Source organism: Girardinichthys multiradiatus, chromosome 13, assembly GCF_021462225.1.
Source record: "Girardinichthys multiradiatus isolate DD_20200921_A chromosome 13, DD_fGirMul_XY1, whole genome shotgun sequence".
Classification (NCBI taxonomy): Eukaryota; Metazoa; Chordata; class Actinopteri; order Cyprinodontiformes; family Goodeidae; genus Girardinichthys; species Girardinichthys multiradiatus.
This window is the reverse complement of record NC_061806.1, coordinates 35,287,437-35,308,973: the sequence shown is the minus strand read 5'-3', so window position 1 is coordinate 35,308,973 and position 21,537 is coordinate 35,287,437. Positions and strand designations below refer to the sequence as shown.

Here is a 21,537-nt window from a genome sequence, read left to right as displayed (position 1 = left end):
CAGGATCTCGTATACATCCTGACATTACTGTAACCTCACTCCAGCTCTGACGTAACCTTCATTTGAACAAGTCTTTTCAGATTTATGTCATGATTTAACTAGTGAAGAACTCCAGAAGGTGGTTATGGTCTTAAAGTGTTCCTATTCCAGCATATGTAAAGCTTGCATTCACAGTTACATGCTTTCCCGTTTTTTTTTTTATAAATGACCAGAGTTTTCCTTTTCCTGCTCAGACTGAAGGTGTTCACAGGCAGCACACTCTGATGTTTTCCTTAACGATCTGGACCAGACCTGCTGTGCCAGATAACTGCTCGCAGAGACTTGTGGTCAGAGCCAGATCAACCTGCTGGGAGGCCCCAAGGCAGATAACATCCACAGTATTAAATCTTTGTTGTTGGGGAAAAAAACCTTTTATCCCCATTTTTAGTCAGTTTTATTTTCTTGTGAAAATCAACTCCTTCTACGTCTCCTACTGCTGATCACCCTTCACATCTGTCTGCGGTTTTATTGAAACATTTCCTATGAAAAGTATCAAACAGATTATGTAGCTTTGACCAAACAGAAAGTAAGATGTATTGTTTTATTTCTTGAAAAGTGACATTTTTGGAGATACAAGTTTTCTGTCCGACTGCAGCGGTATGTGGTTGGTGGAGCTGGGGGTCACATATTGCCATGTGCATCCAGGGTTTTGACTAATATTTAAAAGCAGATTCAATGTACACCTGGAAACAAAAGAAAATCTCCTCATGGTGGGTGTTCCTCTGCTTCACCCTCTGGATTACATGACCTCTAGGTGAAACAGGGGAAATTGAACCTATCTGACACAACGGGTGAACCATATCATTCTTCAAACTAAACATTTTGCCTACTCCTCTTTGCAAACATTTTGCTAAATCTTCCCATTATACCTCTGGCTCTTTGGTGAGTGCCAATCTCCTGCTTAAAGTTGAACCTCTCCACCACAGTCTCAAGACTTTTCATCTTCTAACAGGGTTTCTTCCTTGTATTAAGCTTTATACATCAACTCTGACCTGCTTCCTTGTAAATGCTGAAGAAAAACATCCCCATGGTATACTGCCACCACCATGTTTCACACTGGGGGATAATGTGTTCAGGTAGACATCCTGCGTTGGCTGGGGCAGATTTTATTTAGATGTATTAAAGTAAAAAAAAAAGGCTCTATGTAAACAGAAACATCAGCCTTGAAGACAAAATTTTACCTAATAAAAAATAAACTTTAAATGTAACACATGGGGCTCTGTCAAGCTATAAAATATTCAACCACTTTTATTTTTATTAATCTGAAAAAATAAGCAACCGCATATTCCGATGGGTCTGATGAATAAACTTGTGTTCATAACACTGAAAGTGCAGACATATCAAGTTTTATAAACCGTCACCAGATTATGGAGCAAATGACTAAAAATGTGCAAAATCTAAAAGGATTTTAGTAAAAGCTCTGTTAGTAATACAAAATGATGATTCACATAAAGTTAATAACATCCAAGGACAAATATACAACTGTGTTGTGTGTTTAACAAATAGTTGTTACAGCAGTAATATCACAATTTTAATCTACTGCGCTTCAGGCCAGAAGAACTGACAACTGAAATTACTTTTCCGTTGAAATTCGGACAAGAAAATAAGTTAAATATTTGATAAAATCTTAAAATCCAGTAGCTTGTGTTCATTGTTAATTTGCATTATGCTCTTCTTCCCTTTTGGAATAGAAAAAAAGTGAGTTATTTGATATATTAAGAACCAAAGCCACCTCTTTCAACAGAATTTACAAGATAAAAACTGTAAGATTTGTGTAATCCTCATCCTGAAACACACACTGAAGGTGTCCTGGAGATGCAGAAGCTCCTCCTGCAGGGTGAGATAAAATAAATACGACAGAGAGGAATATTTTTGATCCATTCAGGCTGTTCTTGACCTTCACCTGGACTGGTTCTGGTCGTACCTGCAATAAAATCAGAGCAATCATTAATTAAATATTTCATCTTAAACACAGTTTGTTGTTAGTCTTCATAGGATTTAATATGCTCTGTTAGTTAAATAATCCATAACTCACTGTCTGACACAGTCTGGGATCTGCACATGCTCAATAGGGATGAAGTGAGAAAGCTCCTGAAGCGTGCTGACAAACTGAAGCTTTCTGCTGAACTTAGAGCTAAACAGGTGAAACAGAAAGAGAGAAAGGTCTATGTTTTACTGCAATGCTTTAAGCTTTAATATTTTATTTTGAAGTTTTTCTGATTTGTTAAGAAGAAGAGGCAGCAAACCTGATGAAGGGTTTGATGATGGTCATGATAAATTTAATGTACCAGGTGGGATGAACCACATAGAGTCCCTTCAGGTTCTTCCTCAACCTATAAATTGATGTGAATCCAGAAGGATGAAAAACATTTTAGATATTAGATCTCTGATATTAGAGTTGACTGTTCTCCAAACAGCTAAATGCAGCTGATTTGAAGCCTAAAACAATTATTTTCAGTGCGGATTTAAATGCCTGTCAGAAAAAGCAGACCTGATGAACTTGGAAGAAAATAGTACAGAGGGAATACTGTATATGATTTAATTGTATATCACTCAAAACAAAAATATAAGAGAAAACAGAGCCAAATCTATGACATGAACTGAAAAAAACTCAAATTTTAGTGAACATGATTTGTAATTTGAGCTATGTAAATGATCTTCTGTGGGATCTGTTTTGTTTAGTTAAATTTGCTATTTTTCTCTGTGGAGAAAGTTCTCCCTCTACTGGTATGTTACTGAAATAACACAACAGCCGAAATAAAGGCCAAGACGAACAGATGGTTCATGTGTAACTCTTAAAATATCTGATTTATATTTTAATCATTTAAAGTTGTTCACACATTCAAATTAATATTGTGATATTAAATTATTTCTAAATTATTGATTATCCCAATTCCAGATTTTAACCAGATAAAGAAAAGAGCAGAATTATTTCCATATCTTAAGGAGCAGTAGGATTTTATGATCATCCATTAGCAATTATGAAATGGTGTAAAAGAAAAGAGAGAAACCTAGCAAAACTTTTGAAAATGTCATCTTCTGACTGAGAGAATCAGATTCACAAAATGTTAGGATCTTTTCTGTGTTGTTCTGTGTTGCCGTTACCTCCGGTCAATGGTGGTGTAGCACTCCTTAAGCCAGGCGATTCCTGGGAGTTTTTCCTTCTGACCTCCAGCACAAAGATAAATGATCACATAGTTGTCTGCCACCATCAGCTCCAGGGTCCCGGTGACAAACCTGACAGACAGAAAAAAAACAGAAATATCTAAGAAACATGATCAAAGTCATCCTTTAAATCAGTCTGCTACTTGATCAGCTTCAGCGTCTGACCTGAAGAGGTTGTCCATCACATACTGGTAGTTTTCTAGACTGTTCTCAGGAAGGTAACAGGAGGAAAACACAATGATGTCATTCTGAACGTCTCCATAGTAACCTGAGAGATGACAGCAGCTGGTATAGTTAAAAGCTATGGGTAAGGGTTAAACAGGTAAACCAGTATGCAGGCAGCAGGTCGAACCTCCGTGTGACAGCACCCTGAGATAAGGTTCTAGGACGCTCATGTTGACCTTCGACTCTTGAGGAGGGTCACCTGTTGTGAAGCAACGCCACCTGGTTCCTTCACTGTCCACCACATCCTCTCTTTCCAAAGCTCCCAGTCCAAACTGGTCAGGCCCTGGTAAAGAACCAGGTCCAGAGTCCGACCTGGAGCTGGACCCAGACGCTTTGTGGTGACAGGAGGCCACACCGAGTCGCTGCAGGTCATCTGAAGAAGAAAACAGAGCTGAAACCAGACAGGCTCTCACTTGAATATGAAAAGATGTATCATCTCTCTGACATGTCAGCCTTGTGGACAAAACACATGTTCATATGTGTTTGAAACAAAAAGAAACAGTGATAATGATTATAGAAGAATGAGTGACTTGAAAAATCTTTGTTTTACATTTGGGTAAATTTCTGCACAGAACATACTGGTCCTTCTCAAAATATTAGCATATTGTGTTAAAGTTCATTATTTTCCATAATGTCATGATGAAAATTTAACATTCATATATTTTAGATTCATTGCACACTAACTGAAATATTTCAGGTCTTTTATTGTCTTAATACGGATGATTTTGGCATACAGCTCATGAAAACCCCAAATTCCTATCTCACAAAATTAGCATATCATTAAAAGGGTCTCTAAACGAGCTATGAACCTAATCATCTGAATCAACAGGTTAACTCTAAACACCTGCAAAAGATTCCTGAGGCCTTTAAAACTCCCAGCCTGGTTCATCACTCAAAACCCCAATCATGGGTAAGACTGCCGATCTGACTGCTGTCCAGAAGGCCACTATTGACACCCTCAAGCAAGAGGGTAAGACACAGAAAGAAATTTCTGAACGAATAGGCTGTTCCCAGAGTGCTGTATCAAGGCACCTCAGTGGGAAGTCTGTGGGAAGGAAAACGTGTGGCAGAAAACGCTGCACAACGAGAAGAGGTGACCGGACCCTGAGGAAGATTGTGGAGAAGGGCCGATTCCAGACCTTGGGGGACCTGCGGAAGCAGTGGACTGAGTCTGGAGTAGAAACATCCAGAGCCACCGTGCACAGGCGTGTGCAGGAAATGGGCTACAGGTGCCGCATTCCCCAGACCTGGGCTACAGAGAAGCAGCACTGGACTGTTGCTCAGTGGTCCAAAGTACTTTTTTCGGATGAAAGCAAATTCTGCATGTCATTCAGAAATCAAGGTGCCAGAGTCTGGAGGAAGACTGGAGAGAAGGAAATGCCAAAATGCCAGAAGTCCAGTGTCAAGTACCCACAGTCAGTGATGGTCTGGGGTGCCGTGTCAGCTGCTGGTGTTGGTCCACTGTGTTTTATCAAGGGCAGGGTCAATGCAGCTAGCTATCAGGAGATTTTGGAGCACTTCATGCTTCCATCTGCTGAAAATCTTAATGGAGATGAAGATTTCATTTTTCAGCACGACCTGGCACCTGCTCACAGTGCCAAAACCACTGGTAAATGGTTTACTGACCATGGTATCACTGTGCTCAATTGGCCTGCCAACTCTCCTGACCTGAACCCCATAGAGAATCTGTGGGATATTGTGAAGAGAACGTTGAGAGACTCAAGACCCAACACTCTGGATGAGCTAAAGGCCGCTATCGAAGCATCCTGGGCCTCCATAAGACCTCAGCAGTGCCACAGGCTGATTGCCTCCATGCCACGCCGCATTGAAGCAGTCATTTCTGCAAAAGGATTCCCGACCAAGTATTGAGTGCATAACTGTACATGATTATTTGAAGGTTGACGTTTTTTGTATTAAAAACACTTTTCTTTTATTGGTCGGATGAAATATGCTAATTTTGTGAGATAGGAATTTTGGGTTTTCATGAGCTGTATGCCACAATCATCCGTATTAAGACAATAAAAGACCTGAAATATTTCAGTTAGTGTGCAATGAATCTAAAATATATGAATGTTAAATTTTCATCATGACATTATGGAAAATAATGAACTTTATCACAATATGCTAATATTTTGAGAAGACCTGTATATGGAAAAAAATTTCACATTTTCGCACGTTACTTTGCGAAATAATTTACAGATGCGAAACTCATATTGGGAAATGTTTCATATGAAAAAGGTTTTCAAACATGTTAAACATGATTTCACATTTTCCATATGTAATTTAAAATGTTGAAAAATGCTTCACATGCAGAAAGTTTTAATTTCCACATGTGAAATGGATGTGGGAAAATGTTTCATATGTGGAGAGGGATTCCCATATGTGAAACATGTATTTTGTGTTATTTGCTCATGATTTTGTTCCATAAAGGCACCTTCAAGATCCAGGTCATAGATGGGGAAGTGCAGGGATTCGCTGTCGGACGGCGTCTCAATGGCGTCCAAATCAAAATCGAGTCCTGTGTCCTCTAAATCCTCGGGTGAGGGGGAGAGGAAGACTGACTGTAGGTCGTCAGACGTTATCGATGCGTTGCCACCTGAAGAAGAAATACCATCATCTTAAAGTATCAAACAACAGAACGAAATTGTGACACTGTGACAACTGATGCAGAGAGATGTCAATAAATAAAAACAATTAAAAAAATGATAAAATCATGTCTTTGTCACCTAATGACAGACTCAAAGCTGGTGCTGCCAACACTTTCTTCTTCATTTGTCGTTTCTCTGTCAGAGGCAGACTGCTGGGGGGAGCTACAAGCAGAAATGATAGACACATAGTTGACCAATCAGGATGTTTTCAGAAGGTATATACTTACAGTTTGCATACAGTAACTAAAATCAGGAATAAATATGTGCATGTCTATATTTCTGTTCTACTTGACATTGAGCATCCCTCTATATAATTTATTGTGCGTTAAATGTAAGCACAGATTAAAGAATCTATCCAGCTTTTCACTAACAAATGTTTACTGTCAATAAAAACCAAGCAGGGTAGTGGATTATGAAACTTTCACAAAATACAAAGTTTTAAAAGGGAAAATCATGCAAAAAGAGATCCTGCTGTTTCTGCTTTGTGTGAATGTGGGTCAATGACATCACACGAGGCACAACAATAGATCAGCTGGCATTAGTCAGCATTATGGTGGACAAGTGATAGTTGACATTTTGACATAGGATCTGAAGCATTTTGAATTCCCTTCCAGTCCCCGCTGGTCTTCTTCATAATCTGCTTCCATGTGTTTTATTGTTGCAAAATGTTTGGAGAAGGTTTTCACTGCAGCTGTACAGAATACAATTTAACACCTCTGAAGGACAAATTTGACGAAAAGCAAGTAAATATAAAGGGAAATAAGAAAAAAACACAAATGGATGCATTCAAAAGAACTCGAATCAGATGCCTTCTGTGATGTCACAAGAAGCACGTTTATGTGAAGACTTGTTTTTTTGAGAGCAGATATTATCTGAATTAATTATTAACTCCAAAATAGAAAATCTGGCCCTGACATGTTCCCCAGGGGATAAATTATATATAAAATGAGTTTGAGATGTTTTGATACACCATTGATGCTAACATGAACATCTACAATTTATGTGGGTGAAGCAATAAAAATACCAAAATAATTTAGTTTCATAGACAGAAAACAATACTTCAACACCAACAAGGTGATTCCCAAACAGCAAATATCTAAAAACATGCCATACAGTGGATGGTCAACTAAAGGAGGATGTATCTCTCAAGTCCCTCATTACATATAAATTTTTTTTTGTTATATTTATTAAACCCACGCCTTTAAAGTAAAGCTGTAAATGCTTTATTTAAGCCTCTTTTTTGTCCTCAACTTATCCACTTTCCTTTTTTTTTTTTATAAACATATTAAACAGTATTTCAAGTAGAAGAACTGGACTCAAAATGTAAAAGGAGCCAAGTAAGAAAATCTTAAAGACCATAAAAAACCTGAACTATTGATCAAGACTCCTAAAACTTTAAAAAACACACAAAGAAAATGAGAGACAAACTGCAGGATGGCAGAAAACTTTTCCTGTGTACCTGGTCTGGCTCTGCTGGATGTTAATGACTTCTGCTGTGATTCCTCAGACTCCTCTGCTGCTAATCGACAAGAGAAACACAGGAAGTAAGTCAGGAAACTGAGGAGGAAGAAGAACAAGAAAGAGGTAGGCAGGACACTCACCTGTTTGAAATCCAGACACCTGCTTGGTGTGCCCTCCTGACAGTAAAAAGAATAAAACTGATGAGAACAGACATATTTCTGAAGTTGGGATTATAAAGAATCTTGCACCGGGTTCCTCACCGTCTTCATCTACAGCAGGTGTTTCTTCTCTTCCTACCACCTCCACTTCTTCTTCCTCACCTTAAAACAAAAGAAATCTGAAGGTTCTACAGATGGTCCTCCTGTCTTTAAAATGAATATGACACTAGGACCTACAGTACAGACCAAAGGTTTGGACACACCTTCTCATTCAAAGAGTTTTCTTTATTTTCATGACTATGAATATTGTAGCTTCACACTGAAGGCATCAAAACTATTAATTAACACATGTGGTATTATATACTGAACAAAAAAGTGTGAAACAACTGAAAATATGTCTTATATTCTAGGTTCTTCAAAGTAGCCACCTTCTGCTTTGATTACTGCTTTGCACATTCTTGGCATTCTGTTGATGAGCTTCAAGAGGTAGTCACCTGAAATGGTTTTCCAACAGTCTTGAAGGAGTTCCCAGAGATGCTTAGCTCTTGTTGGTCCTTTTGCCTTCACTCTGTGGTCCAGCTCACCCCAAACCATCTCGATTGGGTTCAGGTCTGGTGACTGTGGAGGCCAGGTCATCTGGCGCAGCACCCCATCACTCTCCTTCTTGATCAAATAGCCCTTACACAGCCTGGAGGTGTGTATGGGGTCATTGTCCTGTTGAAAAATAAATTATGGTCCAACTAAATGCAAACCGGATGGAATAGCATGCCGCTGCAAGATGCTGTGGTAGCCATGCTGGTTCAGTATGCCTTCAATTTTGAATAAATCCCCAACAGTGTCACCAGCAAAACACCCCCACACCATCACACCTCCTCCTCCATGCTTCACGGTGGGAACCAGGCATGTAGAGTCCATCCGTTCACCTCTTCTGCGCCGCACCAAGACACGGTGGTTGGAACCAAAGATCTCAAACTTGGACTCATCAGACCAAAGCACAGATTTCCACTGGTCTAATGTCCATTCCTTGTGTTCTTTAGCCCAAACAAGTCTCTTCTGCTTGTTGCCTGTCCTCAGCAGTGGTTTCCTAGCAACTATTTTACCATGAATGCCTGATTCACACAGTCTCCTCTTAACAGTTGTTCTAGAGATGTGTCTGCTGCTAGAACTCTGTGTGGCATTGACCTGTTCTCTAATCTGAGCTGCTGTTAACCTGCGATTTCTGAGGCTGGTGACTCGGATGAACTTATCGTCCGCAGCAGAGGTTACTCTTGGTCTTCCTTTCCTGGGGCGGTCCTCATGTGAGCCAGTTTCGTTTTTAGCGCTTGATGGTTTTTGCGACTGGACTTGGGGACACTTTCAAAGTTTTCCCAATTGTACGGACTGACTGACCTTCATTTCTTAAACTAATGATGGCCACTCGTTTTTCTTTACTTAGCTGCTTTTTTCTTGCCATAATACAAATTCTAACAGTCTATTCAGTAGGATTATCAGCTGTGTACTGTATCCACCTCCTGCACAACACAACCGATGGTCCCAACCCTATTTATAAGGCTTGAAATCCCACTTATTAAACCTGACAGGGCACACCTGTGAAGTGAAAACCATTTCAGGTGACTACCTCTTGAAGCTCATCAACAGAATGCCAAACGTGTGCGGAGCAGTAATCAAAGCAGAAGGTGCCTACTTTGAAGAACCTAGAATATAAGACATATTTTCAGTTGTTTCACATGTTTTTGTTCAGTATATAATTCCACATGTGTTAATTCATAGTTTTGATGCCTTCAGTGTGAAGCTACAATATTCATAGTCATGAAAATAAAGAAAACTTTGAATGAGAAGGTGTGTCCAAACATTTGGTGTGTACTGTATGTCTGTCCATCTTACCTGCTGAATCCCCATCTGGGACTGCCATAGCAGCTCTGTCGCCCCCAGTTTCCTCGTCTTCTGTTGGGACACGTGCAAACAAGCGACAGGTTGAATTTTTAGTTCAGATAAAGGATAAAGTTTGATTCTTCTTATATTTGATTCTTCTGGAACATGTTCCTCCCGTTTGGGTTGTTTGTAGGTAAAAAACTCCGCTTTAGTCCTGTCTGACCAAAATATGATTCTGATCAGGGAGGACGTGGATTTAGAAGGATGTGGGCCCCTGTACTAGAACCAGAATTCGTCCCTTAACCCACACAAATTTATTTTACGCATGTAAATTACAGTAGATTGATAGATAGGTAGACCTACACATCAGTAGGTATGAATTAATGCACGGTTGGTTTAAAACATCTGCTGGCAGACAACTCCTTGTTGTCCCTGAAAAGATGTACCCCAAAATGGCGAAGAAGAAACTAACCAGCACCTTCACTTGAAATGTCCTCATCCAGCACTAATAGCCAAGGAGTTGTGGAGTATAAACCAAAGTCTTGGGTTTGGTCAGATGATGTCATCATTTCAAAATACTTGTTTATCTTGACAAAAATCCAACAAATTAAAACACCTTACCTAATTTGGCCCTATGAATTTCATATAAAATACAATATCTGCTAAATGTGCATTAAATAAAAAAAGAAAACAAAAAACTTTAGGGCCCCAAAATGAGGGGCCCTGGGTCCTGTGAGCCCTTTCGAACGTCTGGCCCAAGTTCTGGTAGAGTTTAGTTATCTCCACACATTTTAATTTGTGATGGTGTTACAGAAAAGCTTTTATTGGTTCCTCATCCATTATTTTTGCAAAATTGCGGTTGGCTTATAATTCCTAATCATTGCTCTGATTATTTCGTACTTGTTTCGGGACCGGGTCGTGGGGGCAGCTGAATCAGTCGAGGCACCCAGACATCCCTCTCCCCAGACACCTCCTCCAGCTCCTCCGGTGGGAGCCCAAGGTGTTCCCAGGCCAGCCGAGAGACGTAGTCCCTCCAGCGTGTCCTGGGCCGTCCCCTGGACCTCCTCCCGGTGGGACGTGCCTGGAACACCTCCCGAGGAAGGCGTCTAGGAGGCATCCGGTATAGATGCCTGAGCCACCTCAACTGGCTCCTCTCGATGTGGAGGAGCAGCGGCTCTACTCCGAGCCCCTCCCGGATGGCCGAGCTCCTCACCCTATCTCTAAGGGAGTGCCCGGCCACCCTACAGAGGAAGCTCATTTCAGCCGCTTGTATCCAGGATCTCGTTCTTTCGGTCATGACCCAAAGTTCATGGCCATAGGTGAGGGTAGGAACGTAGACCGACCGGTAAATAGAGAGCTTCGCTTTTCAGCTCAGCTCTCTCTTCCCCACTGCTTTGATTATTTATTTATTAAATTCAACACATTTCTGCCTTACTAAAAGGGCATGTTGTCTTGTTTTTCCCATTTTGAGGAGTGATTGAAAGAAATTGGCTTTTTTCTGTCATGGTTTACGGTGGTGAAGGACCAAAGAGGCAACAGGAGATCGGCATGCACATGGTGGATGGATATGTTTTAATAAAAGGATGATGAACTTACAGGACACTAAGCAAAGACAGGAACCAGGGAGACAGCAGCTAAAACAGCGATGACGACCCAACAACGAAGGGACAGAAAACAGGAACTTAAATACAACTGAGGTGAATGGAACCACATGGAAAAAAGGGTGGAAACATAAACAGGTGCGGATCATCCTTTTTCAAGCCATATTTAAAACTAAGGAACCAGGAAGTCATGGATAACCAATTAAACTTTTTTTAATATCTCTGATTAACTTAAAAAAGCATAAATAAAATAAAAATGTTTTTATTTTAGATAAATTGTTAGGCGTGAAAAAAGTGTGACTGGTAATTTTCTTTAAAATAATTATTTCTTAATGTAAGACTTTTGCCCCACTGAAAAAATGCACTCAAAGCGAAAATTTGGATTCTTGTAAATTATCCCGGATTTTTTTCCTGCAATTAAAGAAGAATGTATGTAAGTCTATACGTGCACAACAAGATTGAACATCAGTTTTTAGCCCAAGTGTTTTTTACAATGTTGTTTCTCCTTCACTTGGGAAAACATGACAGCTGTGAGAAACTCTACAAACTGCTAAACACACCTTTTAGCTGCAATGTTCATTCATGCTACGGCAATTTAATCAGTCAAACATGACAATTTATCCTCTGGGAGAGGTTACATCAACATGCCTACTATTGTGATTTTATGAGGAGATCAGCTAAAGTGAAAGACTGGGTCCTTTAAGACAGTTTAGCAGCTGTTGGATCATTGAATGTCTCTTTGAGAGTCCAGGTTGTACCTGTTGTGGTTGCTGTATTAGAAGTGGTTTCATCTGCAGTATGTTGATGGGTGGTTTCAATGTTTTGATCTCCCAGAATTATCCTGCAAAAACATACAGTAGATGTAGTATTTTTTGAGATTTTTAGAGATTAAACAATAGGAATTTTATGTTCCAGATAAAAGAAATCAAAAGTCTTGAGGGTCAACTCTTACTTTGATGTTTCTTTGTCTTGTTCTTCTCCTGTAGACTCCATGTTGCTCCTGTTGAGTGGGACAAACAACTTCATGGTACAAAGAATAAAGGCAGTTTCTGTTTAATTTTTGATTCAGACACCACTAATGCAGCCTGATTTAGCCGACAGAAGCAGGTACTCAAAAATAACAACAGTTGTGCTGACAGCCGTTGTGTCACCTTCTCAAACCTGTTTTCAGTAAATAAAACATATCACATCCAAACCAGTTCATACACAGCTACACTCAGAGGTTTACATACATGCATCTTGAGCATGAATTTCATGTTAATTTTGGGATTTTGACTGACTGAACCAAATGCAGCTGAAATTAACTTTAAAAACAAGATTTGTGTGCACAGTTGACGGTTTTATGTATTTTTTAATCTAGACGCGGTAGAAATTTTAAATACTGGCTGTACGAACAGCTTTACAAATATTTGGTTAATAGGAACACATTATTTAAAGCTTCTATCATAATTCTGGCTGGATATTTCACCATTCTTGTCAAATGTGTAGAGTTCACTTAACTTGTATTCATACTGTAAAAATCTGTGTTTCTTTCCAAAAAGCAGTTTTGATGTGTTTGGGATCATTTACCTGTTGGATCACCTGATGGGACCCAAGTTTCAACCATATTGATGTTCATTTTTAGTAACATTAAGGAATTTAGAGGTAGTCAGGTTGTTGGGTAGCAGGAAAAGACCTAAAACATGCAGAGCAGTAGGTCCTGAGGAGCAGGATTGAGAACCACTGTCCCAATTCAATTCAGTTTTCAATTCAGTTTTATTTATATAGTGTCAATTCACAACACATGTTGTCTCAAGGCACTTCACAAAGGGGTTGGTATGGTGTAGGGACACCTGTCCTAATCAGTTTCCTTTCATATTCAGTAGAAACCTGGGGACAGATGAATAAATAAGCTTTGACGCAACTTGTGTCAGGTTGGGACAGTTAATACTTCTGCTTGAATCTTCACCGAGTTCCTTGGACTTTTGGATTCTTCTGAGTTTTGGTCAATCCAATCAGTGCAAATAAATAATTGTTATGTCACAAACAGAAACTACCACTGCACTTAATCATGATCACCAATGAGAAACTAATGGATCAAATGTTAAAAATAACTCAATTATTATGACATCCATGCCGAAGATGAGAGTATGGAAACTTCTGATAACAACTGTAGGTCTTAGATATAATTATTAAAAACAGCAAGCCTATTTACACAATTAAAACGTGTTTTCAGATAACCTTAACTAATAATAGGTATTTCAGAAGCCCTGGCGCTGAAATGAGAAACAGCTAGAACAAACTGAACTGTTGACACAACGCTGGACAAATGTTGCTGCAAAAATTTTTTGCTCACTGGAGCTTAACCAGGAAAACAAACCTAACCTACATACTCATTCACACTCATTTATAACTGTAATCCGCATTGATAACGCTCCTATTTGGCAATAGGCAGACTAGAATCAATGATAGAGAAAGATTGAGCTACAAAATGAAAGACCCACCCCAAAGAAAAAAAACATAAAAGTTTGCTTTAGAGTAGAACTGAGCAGACTTACAGTAGCTCCCTCAGTCCTGTCAGCTGGCAGGTGAGGGGAAACAGGTGAGGAAAGGTGAGACGGGTTCCGGTACAAAAGCAGGAGATCTGTGAGAGAACCTGCTCTATACCTGGTAATTCAGCAGATCAGTTTATGACTGGACTCTGACACCTCCTCTCCCCTCCTCCCACTTGGGTCTTACCTCTCTGCCTGTCTGTACTTCCAGATATAAAGAAAACGGAGGTGTGTTGCAGCAATAAGGGTCCCGCCCTGTTGCTGTGGTAACCCTGACTGTACAAGCAGGCGTGACTGGGTGGAAACACCAGCGTGCATGTTGCTGCCTGCTGAATATGTCTGCATGGTAAAATGTGATTGTACAACTCATATTATTGCGGTTTGACAGTTATGTCTCATAGGACTGGGATTTGGCAGCAGACTGAAAGTTTAAATGGCATTTACATTTCAGGAAACAAAAACAGCAGTAATAAACTTTTAACTGCACGTGTTCACTGAGTCACTGATTGCTTGGAATTACCTTTTTTAAACTAGATTTGCTTTGAAAATGGCTTGGTTTCTGCTTCTGTTTCTGCAAATAATTTTATTTACTTTATTGCCAGCTGTTTTTTGCAAAAGTAGTATCATACTGTATTGTAACCACCATAGTATGGAACTGCTTTGTTAAATAAAAAACAAATCTCATGCCACGATTCTGCCATCATGGTGATTGACTGTTAAAAATTAAGTCCCATACCATATTGCTTTCACCATAGTATATGTCTGTTTTTTATAACAGAGTAGTCCTGTGGCATGGTGACATTATCATGGTATGGAACTATTGCAGTACTCCCATACTGTGAGGATGCAACCATTTCTCCTCACGATTGTGTTGCTACTGACTTAAATTCCTGTATTAAAATTGCACTAAGGTTTGTATGTATTACAGAGAACTGAACTATGTCAGAGATGCCTCACAGCATTTCCATGAACTTTATGCATTGCTGCCGTCAGTCCGAAAGTACTACCACATTAAAACCAGAACCACCAGTATGCTACAAAGCTTGCTGCCTCAAGCTGTTAAACTACTGTTAAGATTATGCATAGTATTACATAGTAATAGTATAACGTAGTATTACACTTATTTTGTGCTTAATATCGATTGTGTTTTCTTGTGTTAGTCATTCTTTACACAAACCTGTTGAACGATCCCAGAGATAAGCTATATAGTGCTTTCCTGTATACCATTTGCATTACAATAAGATAAAAACAAATTGATTGGATATTAGTTTTTGTATTTATTTTAAACCTAAAAATAACTTCCTGAAGTATATTAATTAAGTCTTTTCTTTTGTTTTCTCCGCCTTTTTATTAAGTTTTCTGCATGTTAGTTTTTGGATGATATTTAGCAACCATTCAGAATTTTGTTTTACAAATATATTTTTTAACACAGAATATATTTTGGGTTTACGGAATACAAAAAAAGAGGTGGATGATACAGTTTTTCATGTAATCTGCTTACAGATTTTGGATTCATAAAAGGAAGGTGCTCTTATCCAAACCATCTTTCTGCTCTTTTAAAATTGAAATACATTTTAAGCATATTTTGAAACACTATCTACCTTCTGCATCAAAAAGGTTGGTAAAACAGGTATTTTATGGTAGAAATGTAGTATGTTTTATCCATGAACATATATGCATAGATATGGTGATATGTGTTTATCGAACTTGCACACATTTTAGGTTCATTAAAATTTTGCCATAATATTTTTTTGCTTCTGATAATGGATGTGTGAATTTATTTATGTATGTATTTACATGACAAAATGCTTTGTCATGTAAATAAAGTTGGGGGGAAAGTGACGTTCGGCGACTGTTTCGTCATTTCCGTCATATTCAACATGGAGTCTAGCGGTGTGAAGCTAAATTTCTGGGAGAACGGACCAAAACCTGGACAGTTTTTCTCCTTTCCTGGTACCAGCAGCCACGGGTCCGCTACATCATGTGGTCCGGTTAGACACACACTGTGAGTAAACGTCCCCTTCAGAACCGGAACTCTGTACCGGTGTTGGTTTCGGTTTGAGCTCCGCTGCTGTGCTGTATCATCATGGAGAAACGGCTGCTAGCTGAAGCTAAAACATATAAGTTTATATCAACATTAAAGTTTAAAAGCTCATTAAATAAAACAGACACTTGAAGTTGTTAAATTAATTAAACAATAGAGATACTCACACTATAGTTAATCTATTTAATTCTATTTTTTTATTCTGATAAAATGTAACTTGTTAGCTAAACTAGCTTAGACAGCAGTTTGTTTTTGATCCCAGGTAATAAAATTAAAATGCTTAAATCCGGTTAAATAGTTCAGCATAGCCTAATTAAAGCATAAAAACCTTTTAAGGAGCAAAAAAAAAATGTATGTAAAATTTTTGTATAGATTTCACACAAAGGCGAAATGCACTCTTTAGTATATTTATTAAAATGATTTAGCACCTGCGTGAGAAACAAAATGAGGAACATCTCTTATTTTTTATCCAGGACTGTCTTGTTTTAGCACAAGATTTCCAAAAATACTTGAGTAAAAATTGATTTCTTTACTGGAAATTAAAGAAATGGTAGCTAACTTTTATTTATTTATACTCGGTGATCAAACCAAATGTTTTCACCAGTACCAGTCAGTAATTATGTATTTATTTGCATTTTATGTCTTTGAAGACTAAAAAAGCACGCTCATAATTCTATTCAGTTAATTATATAGAGCCAATTCACAACAAATATCGTCTCAAGGAACTGTAGGTAAAAAGTAAAATCAGTTCAATCATACAGACAGACTCAAAGTCAAGTACATACATTCCAATTTGGTTTTAGTTATCAAACAATACAGTCAAGTTCGGTTTGTTATTCAAATATGTTATAAAGTTTTCTATCTAAGGAAACCCAGCCGATTGCGTCGAGTCACTGACTTGCAGCATTCACTCCTCCTGGGCGAGCATGTAGCGACAATGGACAGTCGCTTGCATTGAGTCATTGACTGTGGAGCAATTAGCAGGAAAGGAAAACTTCCTTTTAACTGGAAGAAACCTCCAGCAGAACCAGGCTCAGTGTGAGCAGCAATCTGCCACAACCGACTAGGGGGTTTGAGAAGACAAAGCAAACACACAAAAATGAAACACAGAAGCACTGATACAGAGGTACTTTCTATGACTAAAAAAAAGTAAGGATAGATATTTGATAGTACTGAGTTTATCACTTTAATGAGAAACCTATTGTCTAAAGGGCAAGTTAACAGTTTATTAGTATGGCAGTCATCTTCAATCTTTAGGCATCAGAATTTTCAAGTAGAACTTGAGGGGGAATTGTAGTTAATTTCTCTGACTTGGATCTTAAAAACTCTTACTTCCGATTAGCAATTGAATGCACCATACATCTATAATGTTGCTGTAATCAGGAGGACAATTTAGGATGTGCCTACTAGTGTTGGAGACTGTAAGATTATATGCATTTCCTGCGTTACTAACCGTAATCTTTGCATTATTTTCTGTTACTTTATGAACAAGTTACTTTAAGCACCTTCACTCTGGCTTACTTTGAACAGAATGATAAAAAAACTATTACATCTGTCTCTTTTTGATTCTGCTGTAGAGAAACTGTGATCTTTGCGTCTTCTAGCTACATCACACATTAGAGATATTTTTACCAAAGAAAATCGCCCTGTGAAGTTTATATTCTTCGACTTATATGTGGATTATACAGGCTTTAATATTCAAGTTTAATGTTTCTAAATATTTGTTAATAATTGGTGACAACAATAACTGTTTCTTCTCTCCCCAGTAACCCGATGGTAACTGGTACATCGGTGCTTGGTGTGAAGTTCACAGGTGGGGTTATCATTGCTGCTGACATGTTGGGCTCTTATGGCTCCCTGGCTCGGTTCAGGAACATTTCCCGTCTCATGAAGGTGACGAACACTGTCAATAACAAGAAAAATATCACAGACATTTTGATAACTGAAAGCTGTATTTCATCTGTTTTTTCATAGGTGAACAACAACACCATTCTGGGAGCATCAGGGGACTATGCTGATTATCAGTACCTGAAACAGGTCATCGAACAGATGGTGTAAGTTCCTGATTAGTGCTTAAAAGCACAGCCCATTGACTCTGTGTAAATGTGTGTTTATAAATGTTGTTTTGCTATTAGTATCGATGAGGAGCTGCTCGGAGATGGCCACAGCTATAGTCCAAAGGCCATCCACTCCTGGCTGACCAGAGTGATGTACAACCGTCGCAGCAAGATGAATCCTCTGTGGAACACTGTGGTCATCGGAGGTTTCTACAATGGGGAGAGGTGAGAGTTCCTGGTTTTAGGAGAAGAAATGGTTGTGTGCTTTACAGAAGGGTCAGTGTCATTTTTTTGTTCTTTGAATAGAAATGAATATGCTTTATTTCTACTTTGTAAGCATTTGTGTTTTCATACACAGCAGGCATAATAAAACTTATTGATATAATTTAGCCAAGTGTTTACCTTGCGTCAGAGTGAGTAAATATAAACCCAGTAATTGAACGAGCTGCTGCTCTTTCTTCCTACCGCTGTTTTGTAAAACATAATTAACCCCCTAAATGTTTCATCCTCTAGTTTCCTGGGTTATGTGGACAAGCTGGGCGTTGCTTATGAGGCTCCCACAGTGGCCACTGGTTTTGGGGCGTACCTGGCTCAGGTGAGTCCCTGTTTTAAAAGTGAAACAACTTTGGACCTTTTTTTAATTTAAATAATCTATTGAAGATAATATTTTGGGTTTATGTCATTATCACAGCTTCATCTGATTATAATGGTCTGGCAGAATTCAGTTCAGTTTAATTTAGTTCATTTTTAAAGCTCCAGGTCTCAACAATTGTTACCTTAAGTACTTTATGAGCAAACAAGTCCAGTTCATTTCCAATAATATGAAAATATATGATCAAATTCAATCAATTCAGTTCATACAAATACAATTCAGTCATATAGAAAGATTTAGTTTTAATTACATGCACTCCATTTTGATCATAATCGTAATGCAATACAGTCAAATTCAGTTGATGAAATAAATCCAGTTGGTAAAACGTTATCTAAGGAAGTCCAGCGGATTACGTTGAGTCAGAAGAATCCTCTGCTACGTTGCTAAGAAGATAACGGTTTTATGTGGATCCGCATCGAGAAGTGAAATATGTCCAGTCATTAATTTCTGGTCCTTAAAGTGTTGCATGTAAATAAGGTGGCTCTGAAACTGATGTAAATTTAAAGGGAAGCTTTAGATTCAAAGTGAAGCTTATGGTTTGTGTGCTTGTGCTTACAGCCTCTGATGAGAGAGGTGGTGGAGAACAAGGCGGAGATCACCAAACAGGAGGCTCGGGATCTGGTGGAACGCTGCCTCAAAGTGCTGTACTACAGAGACGCTCGCTCCTACAACAGGGTGAGTCGAGCTTAGGGATGGGTACCTTTCACATTTGAACCGATATGATACCGATGCCTGGTACCTGGGAATCGGTATCGATACTCAACAGTACCAGTTTACAGTACTTTGTTTGTTTATGTGGTAATAAATGTTAATTCGTTTAATAATAAAATCTCAAATTTTTTCAAGTTTACTTTTATATCTCGATATATAAACTTTAGAGAAACTTTACCTGTAAAAGTACCGAATTCGGTACCCATCCCTAGTTAAGCTCCCATTTCCCAGTCCCAGAGCTAAGCCAATAAAAATACGTAGACTGGCTTTCCTGATGAGCAGAGTAGTATTTTGCTTTCAGAGTAAATCGACCAAACAACAAGGAAAACAAATGGTCTTTGCAAACTTTACAAAATGTATGGATCTTGCTTTTAATGAAGGTGGTGATTTAATGTGGTCCTTTTATTTCAGCATGAGATTGCTATCGTGACCGAGGAGGGTGTGGAAATCATTGGTCCGCTGTCGTCGGAAACCAACTGGGACATCGCTCATTTGGTCAGGTAGGGTCCAGAGTTTCTTCTTGAAATACATTCCTGTTATTAAACCTTGTTAGGATCACATAACTGAATTTCAGGGGGAGAAACATTATGTCTGCATTGATTTGTGCTTGTCTGGTTTTCCTACAGCGGGTTTGAATGAAGATGAGCTGGAACCATTTCCTTGCTACATCAAGGATAACATCCCACCATTAAACCTCTATCTATCCCAGTTTAGTTTTTTCTGTTTATGGTCACTTTTGTATAATGGAAAATAAATACAATAAATAAATAAAAAAAACAGTTTGTGTCTCATTTTGTTTATTGCCTGTTCCCTAAAAAACATGGATGTGATGTTTTTAGCTCTTTTCTATGTGTAAAATAAATGCATTTTGCTCATAAAACTGTACTTGTTTTACACTGCTTTCGGCTCTACCTTTAATGTAGCTATTTCCTTTATGTGAACATGAATGCTTCCTTCATTTAAAGATGTCAGTGTCTACTGTATTATTGCTAGAGTTTAATACAAGCTAATCAAAAAACTAATTGCTTTACATTAGAGATGCAGCAATGAGTGCAAAGTTTTTCTTTATTTGTGCTGAGGGGTAATCAGCAGGTCAAATATGGAAAAAAAAGACTTGGAAAAATTTCAGATGTATAAACTAAGAACTCCCACCATTTTCACTTGATAAATGCATCAACCAGCAACGGTTAGATACACATTTTTATTTAATAAAAATGAGGTGAGTGAGATGCATTTAGATGTGGGAATAGTGACGGATACAAGGAGGCCAAATATAAATTTAGCAAAGAGATGAGCTAAACTACCACGAGAGAAAGTTGTAAATAGATTAGATTATTTAAAAGATTGATCCCCCGCAAGGCTGCAGACCTGGACTTCGTACCCCCCCCCACCACCACCACCACCCTGATGCACTGTGCCAATTAGTTGTTTCCAGTGTTTCCTGACATTTTCTAACACCTCATTGGAGATCTGTCATGTGCCAGCCTGCTTCAAGACCTCCACATTTGTCCCAGTCCTCAAAAAGACAAGGATGGCAGGTCTTAATGATTACAGAGCTGTTGCCCTGACATCTGGGGTCATGAAGTATTTTGAACACTTTGTCTAGACTCAACTGAAAACCATCACCAACTCTTTCTTGGATCCCCAACAGCTTATAGCTCTGCAATTCATCCTCCAGCATGTGGACTCCCCAGGATCCTATGTAAGGGTACTGTTTGTGGACTTCAGCTCTGCCTTCAATACCATCATCCCTGCTTTGCTTGGAGACAAGTTCTCCCAGTTGAATGTGTAATCTTTGTGCAGGTGGATTACAGACTTCCTGACGGATAGACGGCAGTTAGTGAGGCCGGGGAAGCATGTTTCTGACCTTTGGATCATCAAAACTGGACCTCCCGCTGTGTCCTTTTGAGAGAAAGAACAGAGCAGAGACCCAAAGAGAACAAAGAAGCACTGATCCAGGAGTACTTTCTATGGGAAGGAAAAGTAAATGTTAATGGATGTAGCTCCTTCAGTCGTTTCACCTAGAAAGAAAGAACAGATAAACTGAGCCAGTTTTCAAGGTTAGTGTCTGAAAGAGAGCACATAGAGTTTGTTACAGCAAAAGCTCAGTCAATCGCCATGTCTAGGAGAGAGAAAGGGTTAAACACTGAAAGACAGGGCCATGTGGATCATCGGTAGAGGGTGAGCATTAAGTTGTTGCCAGCAAAAGCTCGGACGATGCCCCTCTCCAGAAAGGTGTCACAGGTAGACACAGAGTCAGGCCAGGTGTAGCTTCAAGGAAGAGAAAAGAGAGAACATAAAGTTAAAAACTGAAATAACAGCAAATAATGCAAAATTGGAGAGTAGTGTGAGAATGTAGCGCAGAGGGTGAAA

At 38.9% G+C, this 21,537-nt stretch overlaps 2 protein-coding genes across 3 annotated transcripts; one reads left to right on the top strand and one right to left on the bottom strand.

Annotated features, from left to right (window-relative positions):
* Positions 1-1,271: 1,271 nt before the first annotated feature.
* On the bottom strand, positions 1,272-13,888 carry LOC124879535 (bcl-2/adenovirus E1B 19 kDa-interacting protein 2-like protein). Of its 2 annotated transcripts, none has more exons than XM_047384156.1 (15): positions 13,707-13,888; positions 12,122-12,169; positions 11,928-12,010; positions 9,581-9,640; positions 7,799-7,858; positions 7,679-7,714; positions 7,537-7,596; positions 6,156-6,239; positions 5,864-6,025; positions 3,557-3,802; positions 3,370-3,472; positions 3,145-3,276; positions 2,286-2,372; positions 2,075-2,173; positions 1,272-1,963 (listed from the first exon to the last, which is right to left on the bottom strand). In XM_047384156.1, exons 2-15 carry the CDS (start codon positions 12,160-12,162, stop codon positions 1,939-1,941), a joined length of 1,278 nt encoding a protein of 425 aa, XP_047240112.1. In that variant the 5' UTR covers positions 12,163-12,169; positions 13,707-13,888; the 3' UTR covers positions 1,272-1,938. The 2 variants fall into 2 exon arrangements, with proteins under 2 accessions (XP_047240112.1, XP_047240113.1); XM_047384157.1 differs by having other exon boundaries at positions 7,537-7,593.
* Positions 13,889-15,547: 1,659 nt separating this feature from the next.
* On the top strand, positions 15,548-19,943 carry psmb4 (proteasome 20S subunit beta 4). The gene is made up of 8 exons (XM_047384118.1): positions 15,548-15,705; positions 17,511-17,637; positions 17,719-17,798; positions 17,880-18,026; positions 18,315-18,396; positions 19,012-19,128; positions 19,576-19,664; positions 19,791-19,943. The coding sequence occupies exons 1-8, from the start codon at positions 15,581-15,583 to the stop codon at positions 19,801-19,803; spliced, it is 780 nt and encodes a 259-aa protein (XP_047240074.1). The 5' UTR covers positions 15,548-15,580; the 3' UTR covers positions 19,804-19,943.
* Positions 19,944-21,537: the final 1,594 nt, after the last annotated feature.